At 46.3% G+C, this 24,009-nt stretch overlaps 1 protein-coding gene across 6 annotated transcripts in view; it reads left to right on the top strand.

Moving 5' to 3' along the window:
• LOC142579602 (proton-coupled zinc antiporter SLC30A2-like) overlaps positions 1 to 24,009 on the top strand; it is a 106,607-nt gene that overhangs the window by 66,879 nt on the left and 15,719 nt on the right. For 4 of the 6 annotated variants that reach the window (XM_075689986.1, XM_075689988.1, XM_075689985.1 and 1 more), the window contains exons 2-4: positions 8,586 to 8,642; positions 15,962 to 16,127; positions 18,503 to 18,571. In XM_075689986.1, the coding sequence (XP_075546101.1) occupies positions 8,614 to 8,642; positions 15,962 to 16,127; positions 18,503 to 18,571 (264 nt within the window). In that variant the 5' untranslated portion in view covers positions 8,586 to 8,613. Of the gene's footprint in view, positions 1 to 8,577; positions 8,643 to 15,961; positions 16,128 to 18,502; positions 18,572 to 24,009 lie in introns of all 6 variants that reach the window. The other 2 variants (XM_075689987.1, XM_075689984.1) reach the window with 2 other exon arrangements.

The raw sequence follows: 24,009 nt of genomic DNA, 5'->3' as shown, positions 1-24,009 counted from the left end.
ACCAGCCGTATACATATAAGGCACGTGGTCCAAAACAATCATTTCTTGAGAAATATAAAAATGCAAAACCATTCCGGTTTCGGGCAAGCTCACTATCCCCAAATAGGTACCACAGATCATGCCACTACAGTTCCCTCCGTGGATGTTATCTCCTCTACATATTCGAAAGCACATACCTGGAATTGAGTCCAAGAAGAACATGCCTCAAGCCGCTATTTTACAGACAGCACTGGCCTTTAAGAGCGAAAAGCACTCCACTACGAAGCACATATTTACTGACGGCTCCTCTATGCAACATAGTCCTTTCTGTGGTATTTTCGTTCCTTCCACAGGCCAGACATTTTCATAGCGTTTAGAGCGAGTAACGGCATCATCATTGTCTGAGATGTACGTAATGAAACAGGCGCTAAGATACGTACTGCGGCAACTTCACCAACAATGGACACTCTTCGCAGACTCGAAAGCAGCAGCGCAAAGCCTTTGCACGAAAAGCACTAAATCAAGAAATTACATTTTGGTCCAGGACATACTATACCTACACTACTTGGCATCTAACACTGGACATGCGATAGTATTTCAGTGACTTCCGGGGCATTGCGGTCTAATAGGTAATGAAAAGGCGGATGAGACAGCCCGTAAAGGTCATGATCGCATAAATTTTATAAAAGTGTTTTTCACTAAAAGTGAAGCTGAAGCTTTGTCGAAGCGATATGTACTCGGTGAACGGCGTATAACATGGTCTTCAGCTTCAGGCAATTACAAGTTTTTATTGAACATCGCCCAAGAACTCCAATCAAGGCTACTACAATGTCTGCCATGGCATCTGGAGACCCTTTATCACCGGCTTTTATTGAACGTTGCATACAGGAATAATCGTCTTTTCCGCAATGGTCAGACCACAAATCTATGTTGTGACAACTGTGGCGCGGTAGGATCTCCAGAGCACATGTTGCTTGAGTGCCCAATTTAGAGACGAGCGACATCAATATAAGATAAGCACGGAAAAGCTCGACCAAGGCCCATTGGCATTGACACGTATGCTGGGTCCGTGGCCTTGCACTTCAACACAGCGCCAAGTCCTGGACGTCTTGTGCTCATACGTTGGGTCAATCGGTTTACTGTCTAAACTATGAGTCACGCTCGTCGTCTCATCAAGACTGATTTTATTTTCTTTTGCATTTACCGTCTACATGCGTCGCATCGGACACTTACCCTGCTAATGATAACATCACACGACCTGCATTTATTAAATTTTATTTTCCTTTTTTCTTCTGCCCACCTTCTTCTAGGGTCTTCTCCTTCGTTACATTCCCTGCAGAGTAGCATGTAGGCGAAAATACGCTTGCTAAAGACTGCATTTTCAATAAAGAGCTCTTTCTCTCTCTCTCTCTCTCTCTTCGTTCTCGGCTTTGTGCGCTTTCACAATTTCAAGATGAAAGTAGATCAACGAGCCCACTTGTCCATTCTGTTTCTCTTTAAGGTCATTGATGCAAACAGCGGAAACTTGATTGCAAGTGCCGCTTAGACTTTCTACAAGCCAGTGGGCTAGACACACGGCTTTAGAGATGCCACAACCTTATGAACGTCTATATGAGCACTTCCCCTTCATATCATCATCATAGCAGGCCAGAGCAACCTGTGGATCAGACCGACTTCTCTGCTTTCCTGCAAACAAATTTTTCTCTTTCTCTCTTCGGTCATCGGTTCTTCGACGGTCAGGGAATGCTATGTTTCTCAACAATACCCCACACTCACTACGGGGGATTGGCCTAGAAATAGCCGGTTTTACAAGTGTTTTTAATAAGATGTTAACGAAAATGAAACTAAATAGAGCGTGGGTTAGAGAAAAAAAAAACGAATGCAGGAATGTGATGAAAGCGATAATAAATTTCGAGGTAAAAAAGAAGAGCTTAATCAAAAAATAAAATGAAAGGATGAATAGAAGAATTATGGAACTTCCACCGCGAATATTTTTTCTTTCTGTTCTCGACAAGAGGATGTACTGCCCGGATCTGTTACTGTTTACTTCGACCGACACAGCGCCGAACTGGGCGACACTTTTGCGCTTAATTTCGCGCTTCTGCCAATGCTATGCAGTTCGGGATGATCTTAATCAATCGCGCAAATGCATTTGTAGTACATTTTGGTTATATATATATATATATATATATATATATATATATATATATATATATCGTAAGGAGCGCTAATGTCAAGACTTCTGCAAAGCAGTCCTGGCTCCACTACAATTACCGTTACATGACCTATTTGACAAGTACCAGGAATCTATTCACGTCTACACGGACGGTTCTGTAATCAAAGAAAGGGGGACTGCAGCTTATGTTATACCATCCTCAGAGGTAGAGTACGCTTGTCGACTAGGGCGCATGTCGTCACCAACAATAGCGGAATTAGTGGAAATTCTCCAAGCCACTAATTTTATCAAAATATATGAGACACCAACAAAGCAGGTAATTTGAACGGACTCCTTATCGGCTTTAGCATGTCTTGAAAATATTGATAATAGCCAACCACACGCACGAATAACATACGCAGTACTGAAGAGTTTAACTTAGGTTAATGAAAGGAAACCTGAGGTGATATTACAGTGGGTCCCGGGCCATGCTAGTATAGCAGGTAACAAACTGGCGGACTCATTGGCAAAATCGGCCCATAAAGATGCAGAAATTCAACTCATCCCTTTATCACCAATGGACACAAGACGGATATTGAGAGTACTACAGAAAGACTTGTGTATGTCAGCATGGTTTAATGAAAACACTAAGGAATCAATTCTTTACGAAGTGGACCCTCAACTCAAATACCAGCTGGATGTACAACTTTCTAAGAGTACCGAAACACTAATTCGACTGCGCCTTGGGATAGCATACACCAAGCATTTCCTACATCGAATCAAACGGGCTCCTTCCCCGGCTTGCTCCTGTGGCCGCGCCGGTGAGGATGTTCGCCATCTACTCCTCGAATGCCCCATATACCAGATGCAAAGACGGCAGCTAGAACAAGAGCTACACTCCATTGATCCTCACCGGCCTTTCTCACTCGCAATATTGCTGGGCCCATGGCCATCGAAAATAGCACAGCGAAAAGCATTGAACGCACTTGAACATTTTTATGAAGAAACAGGCATCCTTAACAAGTACTAGGTGTTGCACTGAATAATCACACGATGTTACTACAACGTTCTTCTATTATTTGTAGTTATTAGTGCTTGTACATTACGTGTTATAATTTTCTTTCTGTGCGTGAATTATTTTAACACTGCGTAATTCCTCATCTGCTTATATGCTCATCGAAGTCTACATTACGGCCGTTTGTGTGTGTGTGTAACCGTTTACGAACTCATTGTGGTGCAACTTGCATTTGACTTTTATACTGTTATGTTCGTGGGCGTATAGGACTGTGCTGTGAATTTCTGACCGCATGAAGTGATTTCTTTTCATTTTCCTATATATTTTTTATATTGTTTCCGCTATGAGAAAAGGAGTAGCCGTCACCATTATAAGGTGACAACGTCTCTTTCTTATTTTCATTTAAATAATAAAAAACGTGTTCAAAGTGAATCAATAAAAATGTTAATCAGCGAATCTTCTTTAATTACCCACCTGCACATTACAATATGTTGAGCAACGAACGTCCGTCCCCCTCTTCAGGTAGCCCAACTGAACGGGCCAAATTGCGATGTATGCTCTGTGCGACTTAAAAGAGAAAAACAAAATGTTCATACTAAATAATGACAGATGGCATAGATAGCTGCACACGGAAGAGAAAGAAAGGAAGCCTTCTGGCGGATTTGCTTATCAGAAATACCTTGCTTACTTAGGCTACACGGCTGGCTTTGTGTTAGCGAGCGCTGTATTAATTCATTTTGTGGCTTTATTGATTAACCCTGCGCACAAATGTTAAACCCCGCATAGCGTCGTAGGAAGTATACAGCGCCCGTTTGTTAAAGGGTCCCTTAAACTGTTCTTGTCGCCCGCCAAGACAACGAGGGTATCTCTCAAAGAGTGTTTTCTCAAGCATTTCGTTTCAGCGCGCTCTAATAACACAGGTACGAGTAGATAAACAGTTCCCTCCCCTCCAGCCGCACCGTTTATGATTATTTCGGTTTGATAATAGACTAATAACATGTAAATATTAAACACATACGTTTACCATTCTCAATGTATTACGCTCCCAAGACTTCTCTGTAGCCTTCAGCGGCAAAAAGAAAAAAAAGAAAGAACGAAAAAGCGCTTCCAGAGCTAGGCTAGAGCGCACCCAATTGAACCACCCGATTCTTGGCCAATCCCCCACTGTGGGTATGTGCCACGGCCACTCAGGCCGTGGCACCGTTTTCACTCAACAACACAACACAACAAAACAACGACTTGTGGATGGGTTAAAATGAACTATTTTATGAAGTTTCATTTATTTTATAATATTTATAAAGATGTTAATCCAGCCCACATTTTTCACTTAAAGACATACCCTACCGCTAATGTCTAACTCAAGACGGCGGCGTTCTGGCGGAAGTTTTCTCACGTTGTAAGATATACCAGGTAAGTGAAGCGCTGGTGCCATTCATGTTTTTGCCGCCAACGAAGACTTCCTTGCTCCTGTTTTCATGCAAGGAACCCTCCGTGCCTCGTAGGCTGCCCCATTGCCTGAGCTGTAGCAAACGGTCCATGTTTTCAAACGGAAGTGAACCATTGGTTTAAAGAAGCTCCTAGATTTATTACCCTTGTGTACTTATTTTCAAGATTACGCGAATCACTATGAAAACGTAGTAAAGGCTGTTCTTTCTCCTTGAAATTGAGCAAGTCTCTTGAAAGTGATAATCGGCGTTGATGAAGCAGGAGGCAGGTTGAAGGTAGGATATTGCACCGAAAATATTTACACAGTCAAATGCAGAGTTTCCAGAACAACACTGATAAACACAGAAGTAAGCTGCGCCTTACTCATCTACTTTTCCTCATTTAGAGCCTATAGGACGACTGTGCTTTCATATGACCGACTTAGCCTCACTGTTCGACCACCAAGTCGTTACGGCCCAGATTAGCGTTGCACCGTACGGAGTCTTAGTGATATATCAGTTTAATGATTGTGGCCTAGACTGAAATGAATGGGTTCTATGCAGCCTTTAAATACATTTTAGTAAACAAATGGAGAGGGAGGGTGCAACTGCTGGGCCCGCCTCGTCATTCCCCTATCCAATGAGGTTACAACTGAACTTAAGCCACCACCTACTGGGTTGTGCCTAATCTCTTCAGAAGAGTTGTCAGGCTTTGGGCAAGCATCCGTCACCCTATCCCATCATGACTCGCTCTCTATCTCTCTCTCTCCTATTTCTACGCGCTTAGCGATTCCTCGCTGCATGAGTGCCTCTAATTTCTGTCGTCACGTTTCTGCATAATTTGTCCGCACGGGCCGCTCTCGTAGAACACCAGAATTGACACGCGCACCGGCAGTTGACAAGCAGTGCTTCTAAGGAGTGTTTTTATCGGATCTTACGCTGTCACTATGCTGGCCTCTATGAGCTTTCGACGACTGGGCTGTTTCCTCGGCCCCATCTCCGCGCAGGTCGTAGACCGCGTGAAAAGTGCTTGGCGATTTGGATTCTTTATCGTAGGCATTTCGACCTGGCAAAAGGGGCGTGCGAAATCATAGCCCCTACCTTCTCGCCCCTCTCCTTCCCTCCCCCCTACCTTTGGTGATGGTGTCAACGCTCTCACATTCAAGGGTAGGGAGGAAGCCTAGAGAGTGCGTGCATAGTTTAGTGCGCCATGTCGCCTACTCTGCACGTTTGAGAGATGAGCGGCTTAACATACGTATTGTATTAAAAATAACTTTAATGAAGCTACATGTTCCTAGCACTGCGGATGACGATGTGTGGGTAGCCAATCGGATTGCTCACCCGAGTGACAACACACACCCACGCTACATAGCGTCAAAAGGGGCGGCTCAAAATTCGGGGTAGCGGCGCCGCGGCGATCGGCAGCGACGCACATTTTTAAAACCTTATAATAAATTACATGCTTTACGCGGAGCGCTCACGTATGTCTCTAAATGATAAATACCTACCCGGTTGATTCAGTAACTTCGGACACAATCGTCGAAATGATTTTAGGGTCCGTTTGAGCACGTTGCCGCCGTCGTCAAAGGACAGGCTTGTTATTATTCACCTGGTTTTTGCATGCAAATCACCAAATTTGCCGCCCGCAGACAACGCGCTATTTGTCGAACGAAAGCGGCTTCGGCGTTTCTCGCAAGGCGTCTCGCATCGTCGTTTCTTTCAGAAACGTCGGCTCGTTCGTCACGCCGATCAAGATCACCAGTGAGCTGAACGTTATCATTTAGAAACCGGAGAACATATGTTTCCTATAAAGGTTTCGAAAGATACGTTTGTGAACTTTCTCGACGATCCGACCGGGTCCGTAAGCTGTGTATATCAACCAAGACGTCGATTGACGTGGCCTTTGTGAGAACTGTAACTAATGTGCACCGTAAAACTTCCGTCATCTGCATAGGTTATAAGGCCGTGTTAGTAGTGGCCCACAATGTCTGCGCAGCTGCATGCTGGATGGAAGAAGCGTATGAAGCTGCTCTATAGCTGTCGTGCGTCATCCGAATCAAGTAGCTTATCGGAGAAGTCGTTTTGGTCTTTATGAACGCTTGGAAGAACAACTGTGGCGGTTGTTCTTTTGTATTCTTCCTAACTTCTAAAAAAAAAAAAAGTCGTCGTATTCTTTTCTTATAGATGAAGTCAGTTTGTCTGATTTTGGTTTCGAGTTTATGTAGTTCAAACCTCCTTTGTCCGCATCTCATTCGCACGGATGAGTGCACTGCAGCGTGGCGTCCCCTTTCATTGCATTAGACACAGGCGGCGCACTTAAGCACGCCATCTGAAAGTATTCAGTCCATTTCTCCCACTGAGGTAAGGCGAGGGGTGCCCTTTAATCGGTTTGCATGGCCAGAGGAGCTCATTGAACTCTTCCCTGCCCCAGTCATGGGCGTCCTTTGCGTCTCGAAATGTGCACCTTACTCCGCTCCCTTTCCATGCGGAAGTCTCCGCGGTCACTGAGCAGCGTGCGCGACGCGCCGTAACTTGTCGCACTGCAGTTGGATCAAGGAAATGGCTCGCCTCTCTTGTTCGTGTACCTTTCTATGACTGATGGCGCGCGGAGCTACGACGAAATGAAGAGTGAGTACAGCGCGGAGGAGCACTGCTCTGACAGTAGTGACATATGTCATACAGCCTCGTAGCCAATCGCGAACCGCTTTTGGGCCCTTATTCGCGGTTTCTGACACTCGTGTAGTCTGAACTGCACCAAGCAGATATACGTAGGCGTCATGCAAGCCGATGGTCTATTGTCTTTACACTGTTTGCCTGTCCCATTACAGGTGGTTCAGGTTTGAGATCTGCAAAGGAATGAGTAACACTGACATGCTGGGGTACCCGCAGATATAAGTAGCTATAGACATCTGTAATATACATAGAGGGCGTTAATTTTTATTGTCTTCGGGGTGCGGAAGTTCGGAACCAAACGTAGTTCACGTTCGGGTGGAAAGGGCACAAGAGTTCAACGCCACGGTGCCTCCATGGCTGTCTCGGTAATGGTTGCTCAGGAGTTGACGTAACGCGGTTTTTGCTATATACAATGCTTAGGTGGCTGACTAAGTGCAATGGCTGAGATACCACGGACAACTGGCTGTGTTCTTCGCCACCAGGAAAGAAAAGAAACACTATCGCTCTTAGTAATCGTCAACGTCTTTTTCCTTCTGCCTTTTCTTTTATATCATTACTGAATGGCAATAAATTAATTCAAATGCATTGCTGAATAGCGTGACAGTTGGAAGGTATACCGTTCAGTTCAGCAGTGCCGGAGAAGAAAGAATGTCTGCGTTGGCAGTGTGCCCTCGTTTTCGTCACCGCAGTGGGACGGGCTTCAACCTAACGTGGCGAATTCGGCGGACCGCCAGTATAGAAGTCGCGAGAGGCTCAGGTTTCAATTCGATTGACACATCTGTACTTACTTTTCTTTAATTTCAATTAAGGATAGCGTTTATTGTTGACTGTCATCGTAGTCATCGTTAATCATCATTTTCATCGTTATATGTCATGTAGCACTATCGCAGCTGCAATAAATACTCTCAATATTATGGTTATCGGCTATAAAACCAAGGCAAATAAGAAAAGTGGTCTTCTCCCAGCGGAACCCGTTACCGTGGACAAATCGGCTTCAAAGAGTGCGACTAATTTGAAGCCCATGTTCACAAAGCGGGCTATGCACCGCCTGAAAGAAAAATCAAGGAAATCACGGTTAACCATGGTTACATCGTGGCAAGGACGTCAAGCAAGGACGCCATCGTTACCCAGCAGCGCTGCTGCACTGTTTTATGTTCATTCAAGTCTAAGCGCTCAAGTGCCGAGCAGTCGGTCTCCTAACAACGTTTTAGAAATCGAAGTCTGTTGCTTTTCTGTCAAGTTAATCTGTAGTTGCAGTAATATTTGTTTTGTCGTGAGGTTCTCTATACGGGCTCGTAAGTTGACGTTCGTGTTCGATGTTTTCTCTTCACTTTTGCAGGAGCGCACCGAACCCTCCGCACGTTGCCATGGTTGCGGATGACGAAAAGGTGCTGCTGTGAGTAGTTGGTTTTTCGCTCTTCAAGAGCCCGCGAAATATGAAATAAAACCACGTGACTGCGCTCATACGCTATTGTATTGCAGCGCTCTTAACCGTGAGTGGAGCAAAAGAACCGCGCGCGCAGACTGTGCAGAAGTGAGCGGCCGCGGCTCCGTATGACGTCACACCGCGCCTTCACACTGCCTTCATACTGCGGAAGCATCTTTGACGGTGACGCACGGAAAGGAAGCGCCGTCGTCCCTGACAACCGATGGGCTCGAAGGACGGTTTAAAGCGCTGCAATACGCTAGGGCATGAGCGCAGTCACGTGGTTTTATTTCATATTTCGAGGACTATTTTTCACCGAAAAAAAATATCACCAAGCAGCCTGTATGTTGCCACAAAAAGTTGGATCGGTCGTTTCTGAATTGCCTCTACAACTTAACGAAACGCACTTGTCCGTAAACTGAATACTAAATAGTTTGACTAATTTATCTCAGTTAATCAACCAATTAAGCAGAATATAAAAACATACTTTGAGGAGCGCCACATGACGGCAAACCATTCATCGTTGCTTTCACTCGGCTGCGGTTAACCACTTTTTTTTCAATCATTGGTTCAAGTTACGTGAAAGAACCTGTACAAACAGCTCTTAGCCTAGCTAGTCAGATATCGTGCCCCGCCTTTGCAGCAGGATCTCTCTTCCTTTGCGCTCAAGCGATCTGTGCGAGGTCGCAAGTTCGATTGTCAGCCATGGATTTTGCTTTCCTTCGAAGAGGGATTGCAAAAAAAAAAACGCTATGGTGTGCTTCTTGAGAATGATGAAGTTTCAGCGCCAAGAATAATAGACAATGACGAAAGGAAGACCACCACACGACAGGAACGCCGCCTAGCGATTGAGCGCTTACTTCAAAAGATGGGATAAAGTAAAAAAAAAAATTACTACGTTTAACTTAACCCATCCATTCAAACAAAGGTTGCGTTCATGATTACGTTGCGCGGAGTTTTACGCCGGCAAAAAAAAAAGATCAAGGACGCGGACAGACGAAGCGCTTCGTCCGTCCGCACTCGTGTCGTGTAATAACCATTTCGTCCTGGCTTATATTGGCCATGAAATTTCAACTTGAATACGTATATCAACTCGGCCAGTTTAACATTCATTTAGGTACCAATGTTTTCTGAAAGGATCAAGTATTGCGGCAGGTAGTGCAGCGAAAGTGGAAGCATGCGTTCACTTTTCTATGAGGCCACTACGTCACACCCCTAAATTGCAAGACAACTGCGAAGCAGCGCGAACTTTTTCTTGCGCCTTTGCTGGTCGGAAACCGTTTGCGATTGCGACTGGATATTTTACAGGGGCGCACGAATGCAGCCAGAGAGAGAGAGAGAGAGAGAGAGAGAGAGAGAGAGAGAGAGAGAAGAAAACAAGGATAGGAAAGGCAGGGAGGTCAACCAGGACAGCATCCGGTTTGCTACCCTACACTGGGGGTGGGGGAAAGGGGAATAGAAAGAGGAAGAAAGGGAGAAAAGGGAATTTACGCTGCCACTGCGTGCGAGCGATGAGCATCTGTTTGCAAAGAGCGGGTGAATCCGATAGTTGGCGTAAACTTGGCGCCCGATTTCTACAATTAACTGCCGTCTAGAATGGTAGCAGTGGCTGCGGCAGAAGCACGTATGACCGAGTATTCATTGCAATTTTAGCAGCGGTAAATTGTAGTTAGCAGCTATTGAGGGCCCATAAGGGCGCCTTCAAATATTTGGCCAAGCGTGAACAAAATGTTTTGCCACTTCCTTGACACCGCTCGTCTTATACAGCGAAGCTGTTAGCCTCTCGTTGGTCGGCATTTTTCGTGTCGTCGTCCGTGGGCAAAAAAATGTGGGCCGATCCCGGCAGTTGTGCAGTACCGGGCCGACCCGTGGCGGAGGTGAAACAGACTTCACGCACTCAGTAAAGTGAAGCGAAACGTGCATGTATTCTTTGGGATCACACGTACAACATATAGAACAGCATTTATTTCAATAAAGAGCAAGCGTAAAACAAACACCGAACCGCGTAAGTTATAAGGCGCGAAGCACGGAGCGCTACCCCGCATACGTTTCCCAGTAAAGATTGCTGTAGCGCAAGCTGCCTCGGCGACGGCAGCTTGCGACGTGGGAATGACGTCACTGGCCTTTCATATATAAACCAGCCTAGCAACTGATTTCATTGTTGCTGCAGCACCACTATGGTATAGGCCACGCATAGTTAGGACTCCGGAGGAGCAGCGTGAATACGAGGAGCGGCAAAGGGAAAAAGAATCGACAGTACGACCAGCGGCGGCGTGCTGTCAAAAAACCATTAATCCCATTACTGTCATTACTCTAAAGCAATAAAGCATTGGATACCACCTCAGCAGTAGTAGCGGGGGTTTTCAACAGCTTCGCTGGAGATTCACTTTCGCAGGGCCGGGAGGGTGAGTCAATATATTTAATTGCGATATTAAATATCAATAAACAAATTCAACCTCAGGCAGAGCTGACAGCGAAAAGTGGGTATACGATTTTTAGCCCAGATACGAATGGCAAGGAACACACCGTTATTTTTTTTATCTTGCAGCAGCCTAGCGTCGCTTATTAGCTAACTGACCTGCGCTGAAAGAAAAAAAAAATAGCCGCCTAGCAGACGACACGTGAGCGCTCCGATGACGTAATGAACGCAGATGAAGTCTACTCTTTCCGCACATGCGTACAATGATTCTGAGGGGCCATCAGGCTGTGCTGGCAGTACTGAACCCACGCGCTCTTGTGTTCACGTTGAAAAAAAAGAGTAGTACGTTCGTTCGCTGCATACAGCTTGAATGGCGTTCGGAACAAGGGATCGTTGCAGCGAATACCTCACGTTTTACGTAACAGTGTTTAGAGCACGCACAAAACGTAACAAGAAAACAAGAGGGGTCAGAACAAGGGTCCGCTCTTGTGCTTTCCTTTTCCTTCTTTTGTACGCGCTGTAACACTCCTACGGAGAATGCATCAGCGCGCCAGCAAAAGATATCGGATTTCCTATGGCGTTATGCAGCGCGCGCGAGGCCGCGCACCCTTGACGCTAAAGCGTACTGTATACAAATTCGTATACGAGGTCTTCTATAGAAGGGCAAAGCGACACCGTCGTCAAAATAAGCATTCCGTTGGCCTGTGCACCCTTGCACACTGTCGCGTTCCCTCGACGAGTGACTGACGGGCGAACAGTTTAGAAAGCAAAGCGTGTTTGCGCCTTCCGTTGTGCTGGGAACCAAAACATGTTTGTAACACGTCAACATGGCCAGCCACACCGCATTCCTATTCTACGCGCGTCTCGCGGGGCTAATTTGCCTTTGTGCTTGTTAGTGCGTGCGTTTGTGCGAGTGTTTTCTTGCACTGTTAATAGAGATTTTACAAGACGCGTTACATGGCCTGCCCCACCCCACGCACTGTCTTAAATATAGATTAAGATATCGGCAACACGCGCTTTATTCTAAACCACGCGGACACGCGGCCTCTTCCTGTCTCGTTGCATGGTAACTATAAAATTCAAGCAGCCCTAGACGACAGCACCAGAAAGAGGAGACAAACACGGCGCTTGTTTGTCAGCGCCGTGTTTGTCTCCTCCTCTTTCTGGTCCTGCCGTCTAGCGCTGTTTGAATTTCATTGTTACCATGGAACACCAACTCGCCCGATCCGCTGCCCTCCTGTCTCGTTGCGCCGTTCGTCTGAATTTTCTTCGTTATCTCTCCACTATTTCAACTATGAGTCAGCAGGGACGGACTGCATTGATTATGGGCTTGTTTTCGAGGAGACCGGCACTAGGACCTGTGAGAGCTAGTGGCAAAGGCGCTTCAACCCATCTCGCGCATGCCGTTCTTTATTAGCAACCCATGCATGTGTTGCGCCAGAGCAGCTCATTAGCAACGAATGTGATAGTCGTGTGAACGAGTGGGATTTACAACCTGGCTGGCAGGAGTTTCATGGAGGTAACGTGATAGACGTTCGTTTGAATTTAGGTTTGCTTGTTGACCTCGCCTGGTGCTGCATGTATTGAGGATGAAACGACGAACGCGTACGATTTGCTGGCGTGCACTTGTATAGATGACGCAGCGCAGCTGTTTCCCGAAAGAGACGCCACAGGCAGACAAATTGCCGGCCTCGTCTGCTAGGCTAGAAACCGCCTGTAATAGCATCACCACCACCACCACCACCATGCACCTCTTTTCTAAATCCTATATATAGGCAGAATCGACGAAGTCCTTCCATCCGGAATATTTTCACGTGACGTTGTTGGTAAGCGCATCGCATTCGTGATGAAATTTAGTTGTCCTAATGTATTGCACATTGCTCATCTAGAATTAGTCAAAATAGACGTTCGTATCGGCGTATACGCAATTTCGGTACGTTAAGGCTAATCAGCCTACCCTTCGATGTACTTGCATTTCGAAGCATTTTGAGGGATTCAAGTAATGGAGTGTTTAAATCTGGTTCAGTTATTCTAAAAGAATGTAGTTCGAGGATCGAATTGTTTGTGCAGCTTCTCAAAACTCAGCTTGCGCCATAAGAAATGCTGTGAGAGAGGAGGAGAGGAGAGAGAGAAGGCAGGGATGGCATGCTTTTGAGAGTCCTGTTTCGTCGCCTTCAAGCAGCGTTAAAGCACCGGGTGAATAAGGAGACCAGAGAGGGATAAAGGTGAACACGTGTACACGTGGCGAGCGGCGCCGCGAAGTCAAAGGCGTTCGCTGGACAGTCGGCACACAGGGAGCCGCATGGTTGTTATAGGCCACCTAGTAATTCTTTATACCTTTGTCCAATATGTCGGTACTCTTGCATATGTGCATTCTGCTTCGATACAGATTTCATTTAAACTGCGCATAAACTATGCACGCACGACCTTGTTAGTTGTAGCAGAGGGCCACAGCAATGCGCGAGGAGGAATGCGGCCCTTTCTGCTGTGCCTGAGTGACTGTGGAGGCAGATACGATATCGGGTAACGCTATTACCTGTGTGTCTGGACCCACACATGGCGGGCTATCGCCTATAAACGAAGTCACCCTCCCCCTACCCCCTCCCCTCAAAAAAAAAAAAAGAAAGCTCGTCATAAGCGCGTACTACCTGTTTAGTTTCTCTCGTGCAAGCAGAGCATGCCGTTCCCTCCTGTCTCGTCGTTTGTTGCCGCGCTACGAAGTTACATTATGGGATACTAACTATCCCGATCTCTAACAACGTAAAGCATAGTAAGCACATATATGTCGTATATAGACAGGCACTTTGTTGCATCGTATAGTATATAATGCACTTAGTTGCTCTTTGTGATCATAGAATCAAGAGTTGCGTGTGCCCCGCGATATCGCGCTGGAATGACATTTGTACTTGCACCGTGAGCAACGCGGAGAAGACGGGCAACAGGAAGAGAGCAGCGGTGTGGTGCACCTTTCTTTATCTTTCTTTTTCCCTTTCTTTATCCTTTCTTTGCACCTTTCTTTATCTCATAACGCTCGTCGGCCGGCGATTTCCGCGAGGAGAGATTGCTTGAGAACATCTATGGAATTCAGCGTTTTCGAGTAGGCCGTCGACAGTATTCGGTTACAACGTTTTGCCTCATAAATCTTCGAGAAGCTTTATTCAATCGCCGTGACCCATCACTTCAGGTACAACGCTTCTCTACACGCCGGATGTAGAAACCCTTGGCACGTGGACGGTGTTTATGAAGGCTTTCTAACTGGCGGGGTCGATAATCGCGTCTGGTTGAGTCACGTTCTGGAAGACGGGTGTTGCTCACCCCGAGACGACGGCCGATATCTCCTTTTTTTGTTGATAATACGGAAGGAATGTGAGCAACGTTTGCAGCAACATTAGGGAAAATAAACCACTAAAGCTCGCAAACGGAGTAGTAGACTGAGCACGAAGAGCTTGACATCTGCAATAAGGAACGACACGTGTAGGTCTATCATGCTATAGTCATGCGTCTTTTTTTTTTTCATCGTTTTTTGCTCACTTACAAAGCGTAAGTATAGAACAGCTTTTATGAAGTGCGTAGGCAGGATCGCGATGGTGTTGACGTGTGTTTCTCGTCGCGTACTTAACTATAACTACGCGATGAATCGAATTGGCTTTGAATGTCACGCTTACTCACTCTAGTAAAATGATGCAAGACTGATATTCAATAGAACTGAACCAGAAGGAAGAACAAAGGAAGCCGCGATCCGTTTTCTCTGTGTATAACCGAGCCAGATCGTGCAGAAACCTGTGCGCTAGTAACGATGCCCCTGGAGATTTAACGACCGCAGAGCCACATTTTCATTACATTGCCTTAATTTGAAACCTTATATGGTCACATGGGCAATATTGCTCGCCACTTCTTGTGGTTGGTTATTCCTCAATGAATTGGCGCAACCCATTGTGCAGTATCGGCCATAAATCGGGTGGTACCACGGTCCAAGGAAAGGAAAACTTTGAGACAAATTTGAAAGAAAATTACTAAAGCAAAATTGTGAAATAAAGCTTTAGTGGTACAGATATGAAGTGAATAACTAAACATTATATATAAAAAAGAAATATCAGAACACTAAAAATAGAAAAAATGAATGAACAATAAAGAATAGAGAGATAAAGGGTGAATAGGAAGGTAGGTAGCTTAACCAGCAGAGGTAGCTCCGGTTGTCTACCCTGCACTGGGGAAAGAGTAGGGGAGATAAAGAGAAAGAGCGGAAGGAGAGAGAGAGAGAGATAGAGAGAGAGATAGAGAGAGAGAGAGACAATCACGAATCAAGTAACCATGTGCACTACAGAGCGGTAGCGGGCGGAGTCTATATATTATGAAGGTCCGTAGGCCTCGAGACTCTGAATAGCGTGAATTAAACCTTCTTCGCGGATATTGTTAGGGAGCACCTATGGCCCAGCAACTTGTTGTTCTGGTGTCAATACAATACAGGGCAAGCAGCGCCGAATGTGGTGGGTGCGCACCAACGGCCCCCTTAGTGGGTATGCACCATTGTATTCGAGGTCATTATCATCATCATAATAATGATAAAAATTGGCATCATCGCACAGAAGGGGCCCCGGGCCCCTACGAGGGCCGCGGGGTTGTTCACGGTGTGACGCGCTTTCCAGTCACCGCCGCCGAAGCGCAGCCGACCGCGCCGCTCGAAGTCGTCCCACGCGACGACGGCTTGGACGATGCCGTTCGGGTCGCGGGACGATTTGTGCGTGCGATGGCTGGGGCGCGACTTGGCGGCTGCAGTCGCCGGTGGTGCGGCGTCTCCTTGTAATTCGAGCCGCGGGCTCAGCTCCGTTTCCTCGTCCTCAGCCGGTTACGCGCCTTTGCCGTCTTGCAGGAAGCACCAGCCGACCGCCACCCTGGGCACCGCCGGAGCGCCGCGGCACTACGAGTCCATCGTCAACGCCGGCTCGTCCATCATCTACTGCTCGGCCCGCGGCGATCGCGATGAGCCTGGTGCGGGACAGCCGTCCGTACACATCCCCGTCAACTCCGGCTCGCAGGTCAGATGCTTGCACACTCTCTGCAGTGCCTTTGGTATTGTTCCACGCGTATGTTTCACTAAGCGAATGGAACACGTCTGCGCAATGCTTCGCTTGCTTCGTTAAGCCTATGTGGAACGATATTAAGCGTGCGCTGCGCGCGTGTGAGCGTGCATGCTTGCCCATGGCTGGCATGAAGCGTGTACACGGACTCCCTTGCGTTTCCAACTTTATAAATGTCGAAGCTTGGGCGAGGATCGGTGTAGCGTCTTGGCCACGGATAGCGCCACAATCAAGACAAAAGGAGACGTGTACACCTGCGCATACAAACGCACGCAAAAGTACTTCTTGTGGGTTTTCGTTCGCTTCAGTCGTCCATTCGTAAAACGCAACGCTGACTCTGTGCTATGCCATGTTTGCCTGAAGCGCGAGCAAATCGGAACATGAGGCGCGCTCGTCGTCTTTCCCTTGTGTTCCGTATGATCTGCTCCCGCCGTGTAGGTAAACGTGCTTTTGCGCCGGTCCACCCGATTTGCGATAGATATACAGACCTCGGCGGAAGCCACTTCGTGCTATAGCGGAGTTTCGTGCGTTGCAGAATGTCATATATGTAAACGCGGAAGTAAAAAAGAAGCCTGAATGAGAACAGAGGTGAAATATAAGACGCGTTTCATTTCGGTCCGGTTCTCCTTGGTGCTTGTCTGGAACGCAAATACGTGCCCAACCACGTAAAACGGTGGAGAAGGCTGTCTTATGTATACAGTTTCCAACAAAAATTACTACAAGGAACTCTGGCACTGGTTTCTGCATGAGCTGCAAGCATATGGTTAAATTTTGCTGTTCTAGCTTCAGAGATTTGCAATATTGCAACGTGATCACTTTTAGCAAGACATTGCGTTATGGCGCCACTATGCTACTTTCTTATTCTGCTTTTTTCTTTCTTATACGTGAACAGAACTTTGTGGCCTTCAGCACTTAGAAAAGTAGGATTGCGTCGATATTTGGGCCAATAAACGCATATAAAACGTATAGTAAACAAAGCCACAAGCGCGATGACCAGACACATCCATGTACAGTCAAACGCCTCTACAACGGACGCCTACATAAAAAATAAAGACATGTATAACGAAGGGCTAATTATTTTCCGGCATAATTCATATATCCTTCACATGCATTGTGAGAGTCTCTACAACCAAGACCCCTGCAACGAAATTGCATGCACGACGAATGAGTTTAGCCGTCCCGCCAACTGATTTGTTGCTTTACAAAGCAACGAACTCCATACGTATATATAGCGGCCATGTCCACTGCCCTTTGCAGGTGCCATTGAGCTGCGCTAGCGACACACTTGACGAACATGTACCGATGTCAGCGAGTGTCGCAGTCCTCCTGCTCTGCTCGAGGAGGCGTTGAACTCGTATGTGTCGACTGCTGACCAATGCGTCACCGTAATGACGATGTGATGACGGTGTATAAGAACAGACCACCGACGACGTCCTAAAAAGCAATCTACAGAGCGGAAAGGACTCAAGTTATCAACGATGAGGCAGCGATTATAGAAAGGCTGTGAACGAACCAAAACTTTCGAGGGCAAATGAGGTGATAGCGGAATTCGACGTTCTGCAGCTCTACCTTGCGTCGCTGCCACGTTTGGCTGCGGAGCACGCCGTGATATCTCGGTGAAAGAAGGTCGGCTGCAGTCGCACATTTCGTCGGATGACGTGCGCGCGAAAATAACAAAGGAAAAAGAAACCCTGCTCATTTTATTTCGTCTCCCCAAAAATTCACATTAAACAGTTATTTTCATATACCGTGCTTTGCCTGCTCTGTAGTGAGCAGCACGGCGCGCGATTTTTTTTTTCAACGAAGCGACCTATGTAACGAGTCCAAAGCACTTCGTTGTAAAGGCATCCAGCTGTTCTAACCACCGTTCCCGTGGCAGCTGACCAATCGTAGCGCCCTCCAGTTTGCTCTAGTGAATTCAATAAGGAACTCCGATGCCCTCGTGCGTGGAGAGGGAGAGGGCGGTGTCGCGTAACGGTGCACGCGTGCGCGCGCACACAATGACGGCGTGTCCCGTTACGCCGGCGCGGGTCTCTTCACATGCTCGGCCGCGCATAGCGCCCGCACCGGAGGCATCGCGTTGCCGTGCGTCACATCGGGCGACGGACGTGGACCGCAGAACGGCGCCGTGCGCGACTCCGGCCTCATAGATGCTTCGAGACCGAAGGGGCGAGGAAGGGGTCCGGCACGCGGCCGCGCCGTAGTTTTGCGTAACTGCTCGCGTCGACCCCACGGACAGTCCGTAGTTTTGTGAAGCGGTGCGTTTCTACACTATAGATAATTTTTACTGGCTGTTGCGTCAGCAACGTTTTTGTTTTGTTTTTTTTGTCTAGCGAAATCAAGTGCGATTTGTCTTCTGTCCGAAAGCCGTCCGTCGGCATAGCCCCGCGACCATGACTGCCGTGAGTCCACTTTTCTGATTCCTTTGTCTGTTTTTCTTTGCTACCCATGCAACTCTGTATGTCGTTGGCAGTGTAAGAGGGAACATCGAATTCATTTGAACCCCAGAAACCCAACACGTCATTCCACATAAATGAAAATTACACCAAATTCGTTCAGCTTTGTTTTGGTACCAAAATCATGAAATTTTGTTCTTCAAAACATAATTAGGGTACGAATTAATTAGGCAGTTGCTTGTTTCGTGCACTCTGCCCAACTGAAATTCTGCTTCAGTGTGTCGGAAAGGCTACTATATGGGTCTTGCGTAAAGTTTCCTGCTCTTAAAGCAGCATGTTAAGGTAGCGAGCTCAGCGTTAAAAAAAAAGTTATACAGTGGGCGTTGAGGGACTAACCAGCGATTACTAGGGATGCGTGTATTCTAATATGGCATGTAAATACGTTGCAAGTGACCTTTCCCGCTGATCATTTTTTTTTTAAGTGTGGATGAACACTATTATGCGGGGCGTGTTCGTTTAGTCGCCACGGCGTCTTGGAAGCTGTTTGCGTGTTCTCCTTCATTTTCCTCGAAGGAATTCTTCTCCGCAAACGAGAAAGCGCCCGATTGGTTGAACCACTCCGGCATGCTTTGTGACGCAAATCTGAGGAAGGCGAAGTCACGGTTTCTCGTCGCGAATACGGTTATCTATATATGCCAAGACCGGAGTCATTTGGTCTACAGAATATTTCGCTGAACGAGGCCTATCACTTATTGTGAAAGTAATACTGAGAGCAACATGGTTGAATACCGGACAGAAAAAGGCGACCATGCAAAGCGCTGGTCTGCAACTAAGCTTAGCTGAAAAAAAAAGAAAAAAGAAAACAGACAGAAGAACATGTAGCGGGTGAGTTTCTTCTTTAGATGAGATATAATTTTTGAGAGATACCTGTGGCGGATAGCGCAATTCTAATCATCATCATCAGCCCATTTTATGTCCACTGCAGGACGAAGGCCTCTCCCCGCGATCTCCAATTACCCCTCTCCTGCACCAACCGATTCCAACTAGCACCCGCAAATTTTCTAATTTCGTCGCACCACCTAGTTTTCTGTCGTCCTCTACTGCGCTTCCCTTCTCTTGGTAACCATTCTGTCACCCTAATGGTCCAACGGTTATCTACTCTTCGCATTACATGACCTGCCCAGCGCCATTTTTTTCTCTTAATGTCTATTAGAATATCGTCTGTGCCCGTTTGCTCTCTGATCCAAACTGCTCTCTTTCGGTCTTTCAAAGTTATACCTAACATTCTTCGTTCCATCGCTCTTTGCGCGGTCCTTAACTTGTTCCCAAGCTTCTTTGTCAGCCGCCAAGTCACTGCGCCGTATGTAAGCACCGGTAAAATGCACTGATTGTATACCTTCCTTTTCAATGATAACGGTAAGCTTTCAGTCAGGTGCTTACGATGTCTGCCGTATGCGATCCAACCCATTTTTATTCTTCTGTGAATTTCCTTCTTATGGCCAGGATTCCCTGTAATTAATTGACCTAGGTAAACATACTCCTTCAGACTATAGAGGCTGACTGGCGATCCTGAACTCTTGTTTCCTTGCCAGGCTATTGATCATTATCTTTCTTTTCTTCATATTAATCTTCAACTCCATTCTTTGTTAACTCTCTGTTAAGGTCAATCATTTGTTGTAACTGGTCCCCAGTGTTGAACAGAGCAATGTCATCTGCCAACCGAAGGTTGCTGATATATTCGCCGTTGATCCTCACTCGTAAGCCTTCCCAGTTTAAAAGCTTGAATACTTCTTCCAAGCACGCAATGCAGAGATTGTCTCCTTGCCTGAGCCATTTCTTTACATGTATATTTCTACTTGTGGTGGTGAGTCAAGGTAGCTGTGTAATCTTTGTAGATATTTTCCATGACATTTACGTAAGACTCCTGTACTCCTTGATTACGTAATGCCTCTACGACTGCTGCTACCTCAACTGAATCAACGGCATTTTCGTAATCTATGAAAGCCATATAGAGAGGCTGATTGTTCTCTGCAGATTTCTCGATTACCTGATTAATGACGTGAATAAGTCCATTCTGGAGTTTCCTTTCCTGAAGCCAATCTGTTCTCCTGGTTGACTGAGGTCAAGTGTTTCCCTTATTCTATTGGAAATTATCTAAGTGAATATTTTATACAATACTGGAAGTAAGCTAATGGGTCTAACTTTTCAATTCTTTAACGTCTCCCTTTTTGTGGATTAGCATAATGTTGGCATTTCTCGAGTTCTCTGCAACCCTTGAAGTCGTTAGACATTTCGTATAAAGAAACGCAAGCTTTTCAAGCACGATGTCTCCTCCATCTTTCATTAAATCGACTCTTATTCCATCTTCTCTGCCGCATTTCCCCGATTCATGTCTTGCAATACCTTCTAATTCTAATGCCAATGTCTTTCATGTCTTCTAACTTCATCGCTAGCTATAGAAGTGGCCTCTCTAACCTGTTCATTACGCCTTCGAATGGAGGTATCGCGGCTGCTTGGGGTACTGAACAGGTCAGTATAGAATTATTCCGCTGCTTTTACTACATCTTCGAAATTGCTAATGATATCACCCTGCTTATCTTTCAGTACATACATCTTGGCCTGTCCTATTACAAGTTTCCTTTTCGCTGACTTCATGCTGCGTCCATCTTTTACTGCTCCCTCAGTCTTTCTTACGTTATAATTTCGAATATCCCATACTTTCTCCTTGGTGGTCAGGTTCGACAATTCTTCCAATTCGACCTGATCTCTTGAGTTGGAGACTTTAATCATTTGTCGTTTCTTTGTGATGTATTTCGTTACTTAGGAGAGCTTACCTACTGGTTGCATTGGTGCCTTACTTCCTACTTCAATTGCTGCTTCTGAAGCCAGTATAGTTGCGGTTTCGTTCATTACCTCTATGTCATCTTCATCCCTCTGTTCTAAGGCTGAATATTTGTTTGAAAGTACCAGCTTAAATTGGTCTGCTTTTACCCTTACGACGTCTAGGTTGGCCTGTTTCTTCTCGACCAATTTTACTCTTTCTTTCTTCATATTGAGGTTAATCCTGACCTCACTAACCTATCTATGATCACGGCATTTTACCCCGCCTAACACTTCTACATCCTGCACTATGCTGGCATTGGCATAAAGTGTGAAATCTATTTCACTTCTTGATTCACTATTAAGACTTTTCCAGGTCCACTTTCTGTTGCGCTACGCTTCCTGAAGAAGGCGTTCATTATTTTCAGCTCATTCCTTTCCACGAATTCTACCAACATCTCTTCTCTAGCGTTCCTAGAATCGACATCATAGCTGCCAATTTCTTGTTCACCAGCATGCGTTCCCCTCACTTTTGCACTGAAGTCGCGCATGACTACAGTATATTGAGTTTGCCCTTTTCTCATCCCTAATTCAACATCTTCGTAAAACTTTTCTACTTCATCACCATCGTGACGGTAGGTTGGAGCGTAGGCGTGTACTACCTTTGTCCTATACCCGTTATTTAGCTTTATTACGATAACTGCTACCATCTCATTAAAGCTGCAGAATTCGTCAATGTTACCCGCAATGTCATTATGGATTAGGAATCCTAACCCGTATTTCTTCTTATTTGGGACACCTCTATAGCAGAGGACGTGGCCGTTAGTCAGCACTGTATGAGCCTAACCAGTTCTAACTTCACTAAGGCCAATCATATCCCAAACAATGCCTGGTAGTTCCTCAAAGAGTCCTGCTCAGCTAGCTTCACTCGTGAGCGGTCGTGCATTGTAAGTGGCCAAGGTCAGTTTCCATTGGCCGCCTGTGCGGGCCCAGAGTCCCCATCGAGAATCCTTAATTTAAAAAAAAAACTGCACCAATGCCTCATCGGTCTGCGCCGTGCGGGGACGAGCTCTGGAAACCCCGTAAGGAAACCCCGCAGTCACGTGTATCACGGTCCACGGATCGCAATTAGTGATTTGTTTCCTAGCAACGCGCGCAATGACAATGGTACAAGGCGCTGCTATAAAAGCTGTTGATTCCGCACGCAAGGTATCGAAGGTAAAAAAAAAGAAAAAAAGTCTAAGCGTCGCACTTCGGGGAGCAAAAACCTGCGCATTTGCTTATGCCGTGTCGCGCCACGAGGGCGATCCTTCGAGTCTCCTCCGGCAAAACGGTCAGAATCGCGCACTGTCTGTTTTCGTGTTTACCTGCGAACACTCGACGTGCTTTGGCGCATTTTTATCCGCATGGCAACAGCCGCTCGCCCCTTTTCTGCACGCGTGAAATGGGAAACGTCGGGCTACGTTGAGAAACCGTATGTGCAACACTCTGCACTAACGTGCGGTGCTCTTATGTATACACCTTGATTGTGTTTCGGACCTAGCGGCAGTCACGTTGCTGTGTGCTATCGCAGTATACGCACACAAAGCGCGCGCATATGGTTTTGCACGTACCGATCGCGTTAGGTGGAACTTGCGGCGAACGACGTCAGATTTTCGTACATATTTTTCAGTCGGAAATTACGATGGGCTGTCAGGGAAATGTGTCAGTCACATTATTTTATCCCAAGGTGCTGCAGGTCGAGTAAACTGAAAGTCAAGGTGGTATAGGATTTTTTTTGTTTTCTTTATAGTGAGTCTTCGTAATTACAGAATTAAATGTGGATCAAGCGTAAAATTTTTCTTCATAGAAAGATAGAACAATAAGATCAAACCAACGGCGCAAATTAATTATTCGTTCACTTCCTGTCATCATACCTTGCTGCTGAAGCAGCGCACGGACACAGAGAAGACGCACAAGACGACACTCGCTGCGTGTCTTCTCTGTATCCGTGTCAGCGCGCTGCTTCACCAGCAAGGTATGATGATCAATCACCAACTAGCCCAACTTTCCGCATTACTGCACTTCCTGTCAATCCTTTACCGATAGTAATATCGGTAAAGAAGTCATGTGTAGTAATGTATATTCTTCACAATGTTTAGTTAAAAGCGGAGTTTGGAAAGATGTTTCAGCTTAATGCCCCTCGTTCTTCTTTTTCTTGCTACACTCTAAGAAGAATTTACACCCTTTGGAGTGCCCCTTCTGCCACACAACGATAATCGTCATCTACCTTGACGCGTTCCCTTTCTTTAACTCTGCGAGCCCGGTACTTTCCGGTAACGAACGGCATGCGCGTTATCAGCATGATAGCATTCCCGACAGGAAAGTAGCGGGCGCGGCGTTTTCAAGAAAGGAAACGCATCAAGGCAGATGACGATTATTGGTGTGTGGCAGAAGGGGCACGCCAAAGGGTGTAAACTGTTCTTAGACTGTACGACTGAACTGAACTGGCAGAAACAAGTGGCTTACGCAAATGTGCGCACCGTGACCGGCGGGGGCATAATTGGATCGCGTTTGGTCGAGTCAAGCGCTCAAATTAAACAGAGTTGTAAACCCGTGTTCGCTTTCTAACCAATTCACTGACC

The sequence above is a fragment of the Dermacentor variabilis genome, chromosome 4 (genome assembly GCF_050947875.1).
Source record: "Dermacentor variabilis isolate Ectoservices chromosome 4, ASM5094787v1, whole genome shotgun sequence".
Taxonomy (NCBI): domain Eukaryota; kingdom Metazoa; phylum Arthropoda; class Arachnida; order Ixodida; family Ixodidae; genus Dermacentor; species Dermacentor variabilis.
The sequence above is the reverse complement of the archived record's forward strand: the minus strand, read 5'-3'. Positions and strand labels throughout refer to the sequence as shown.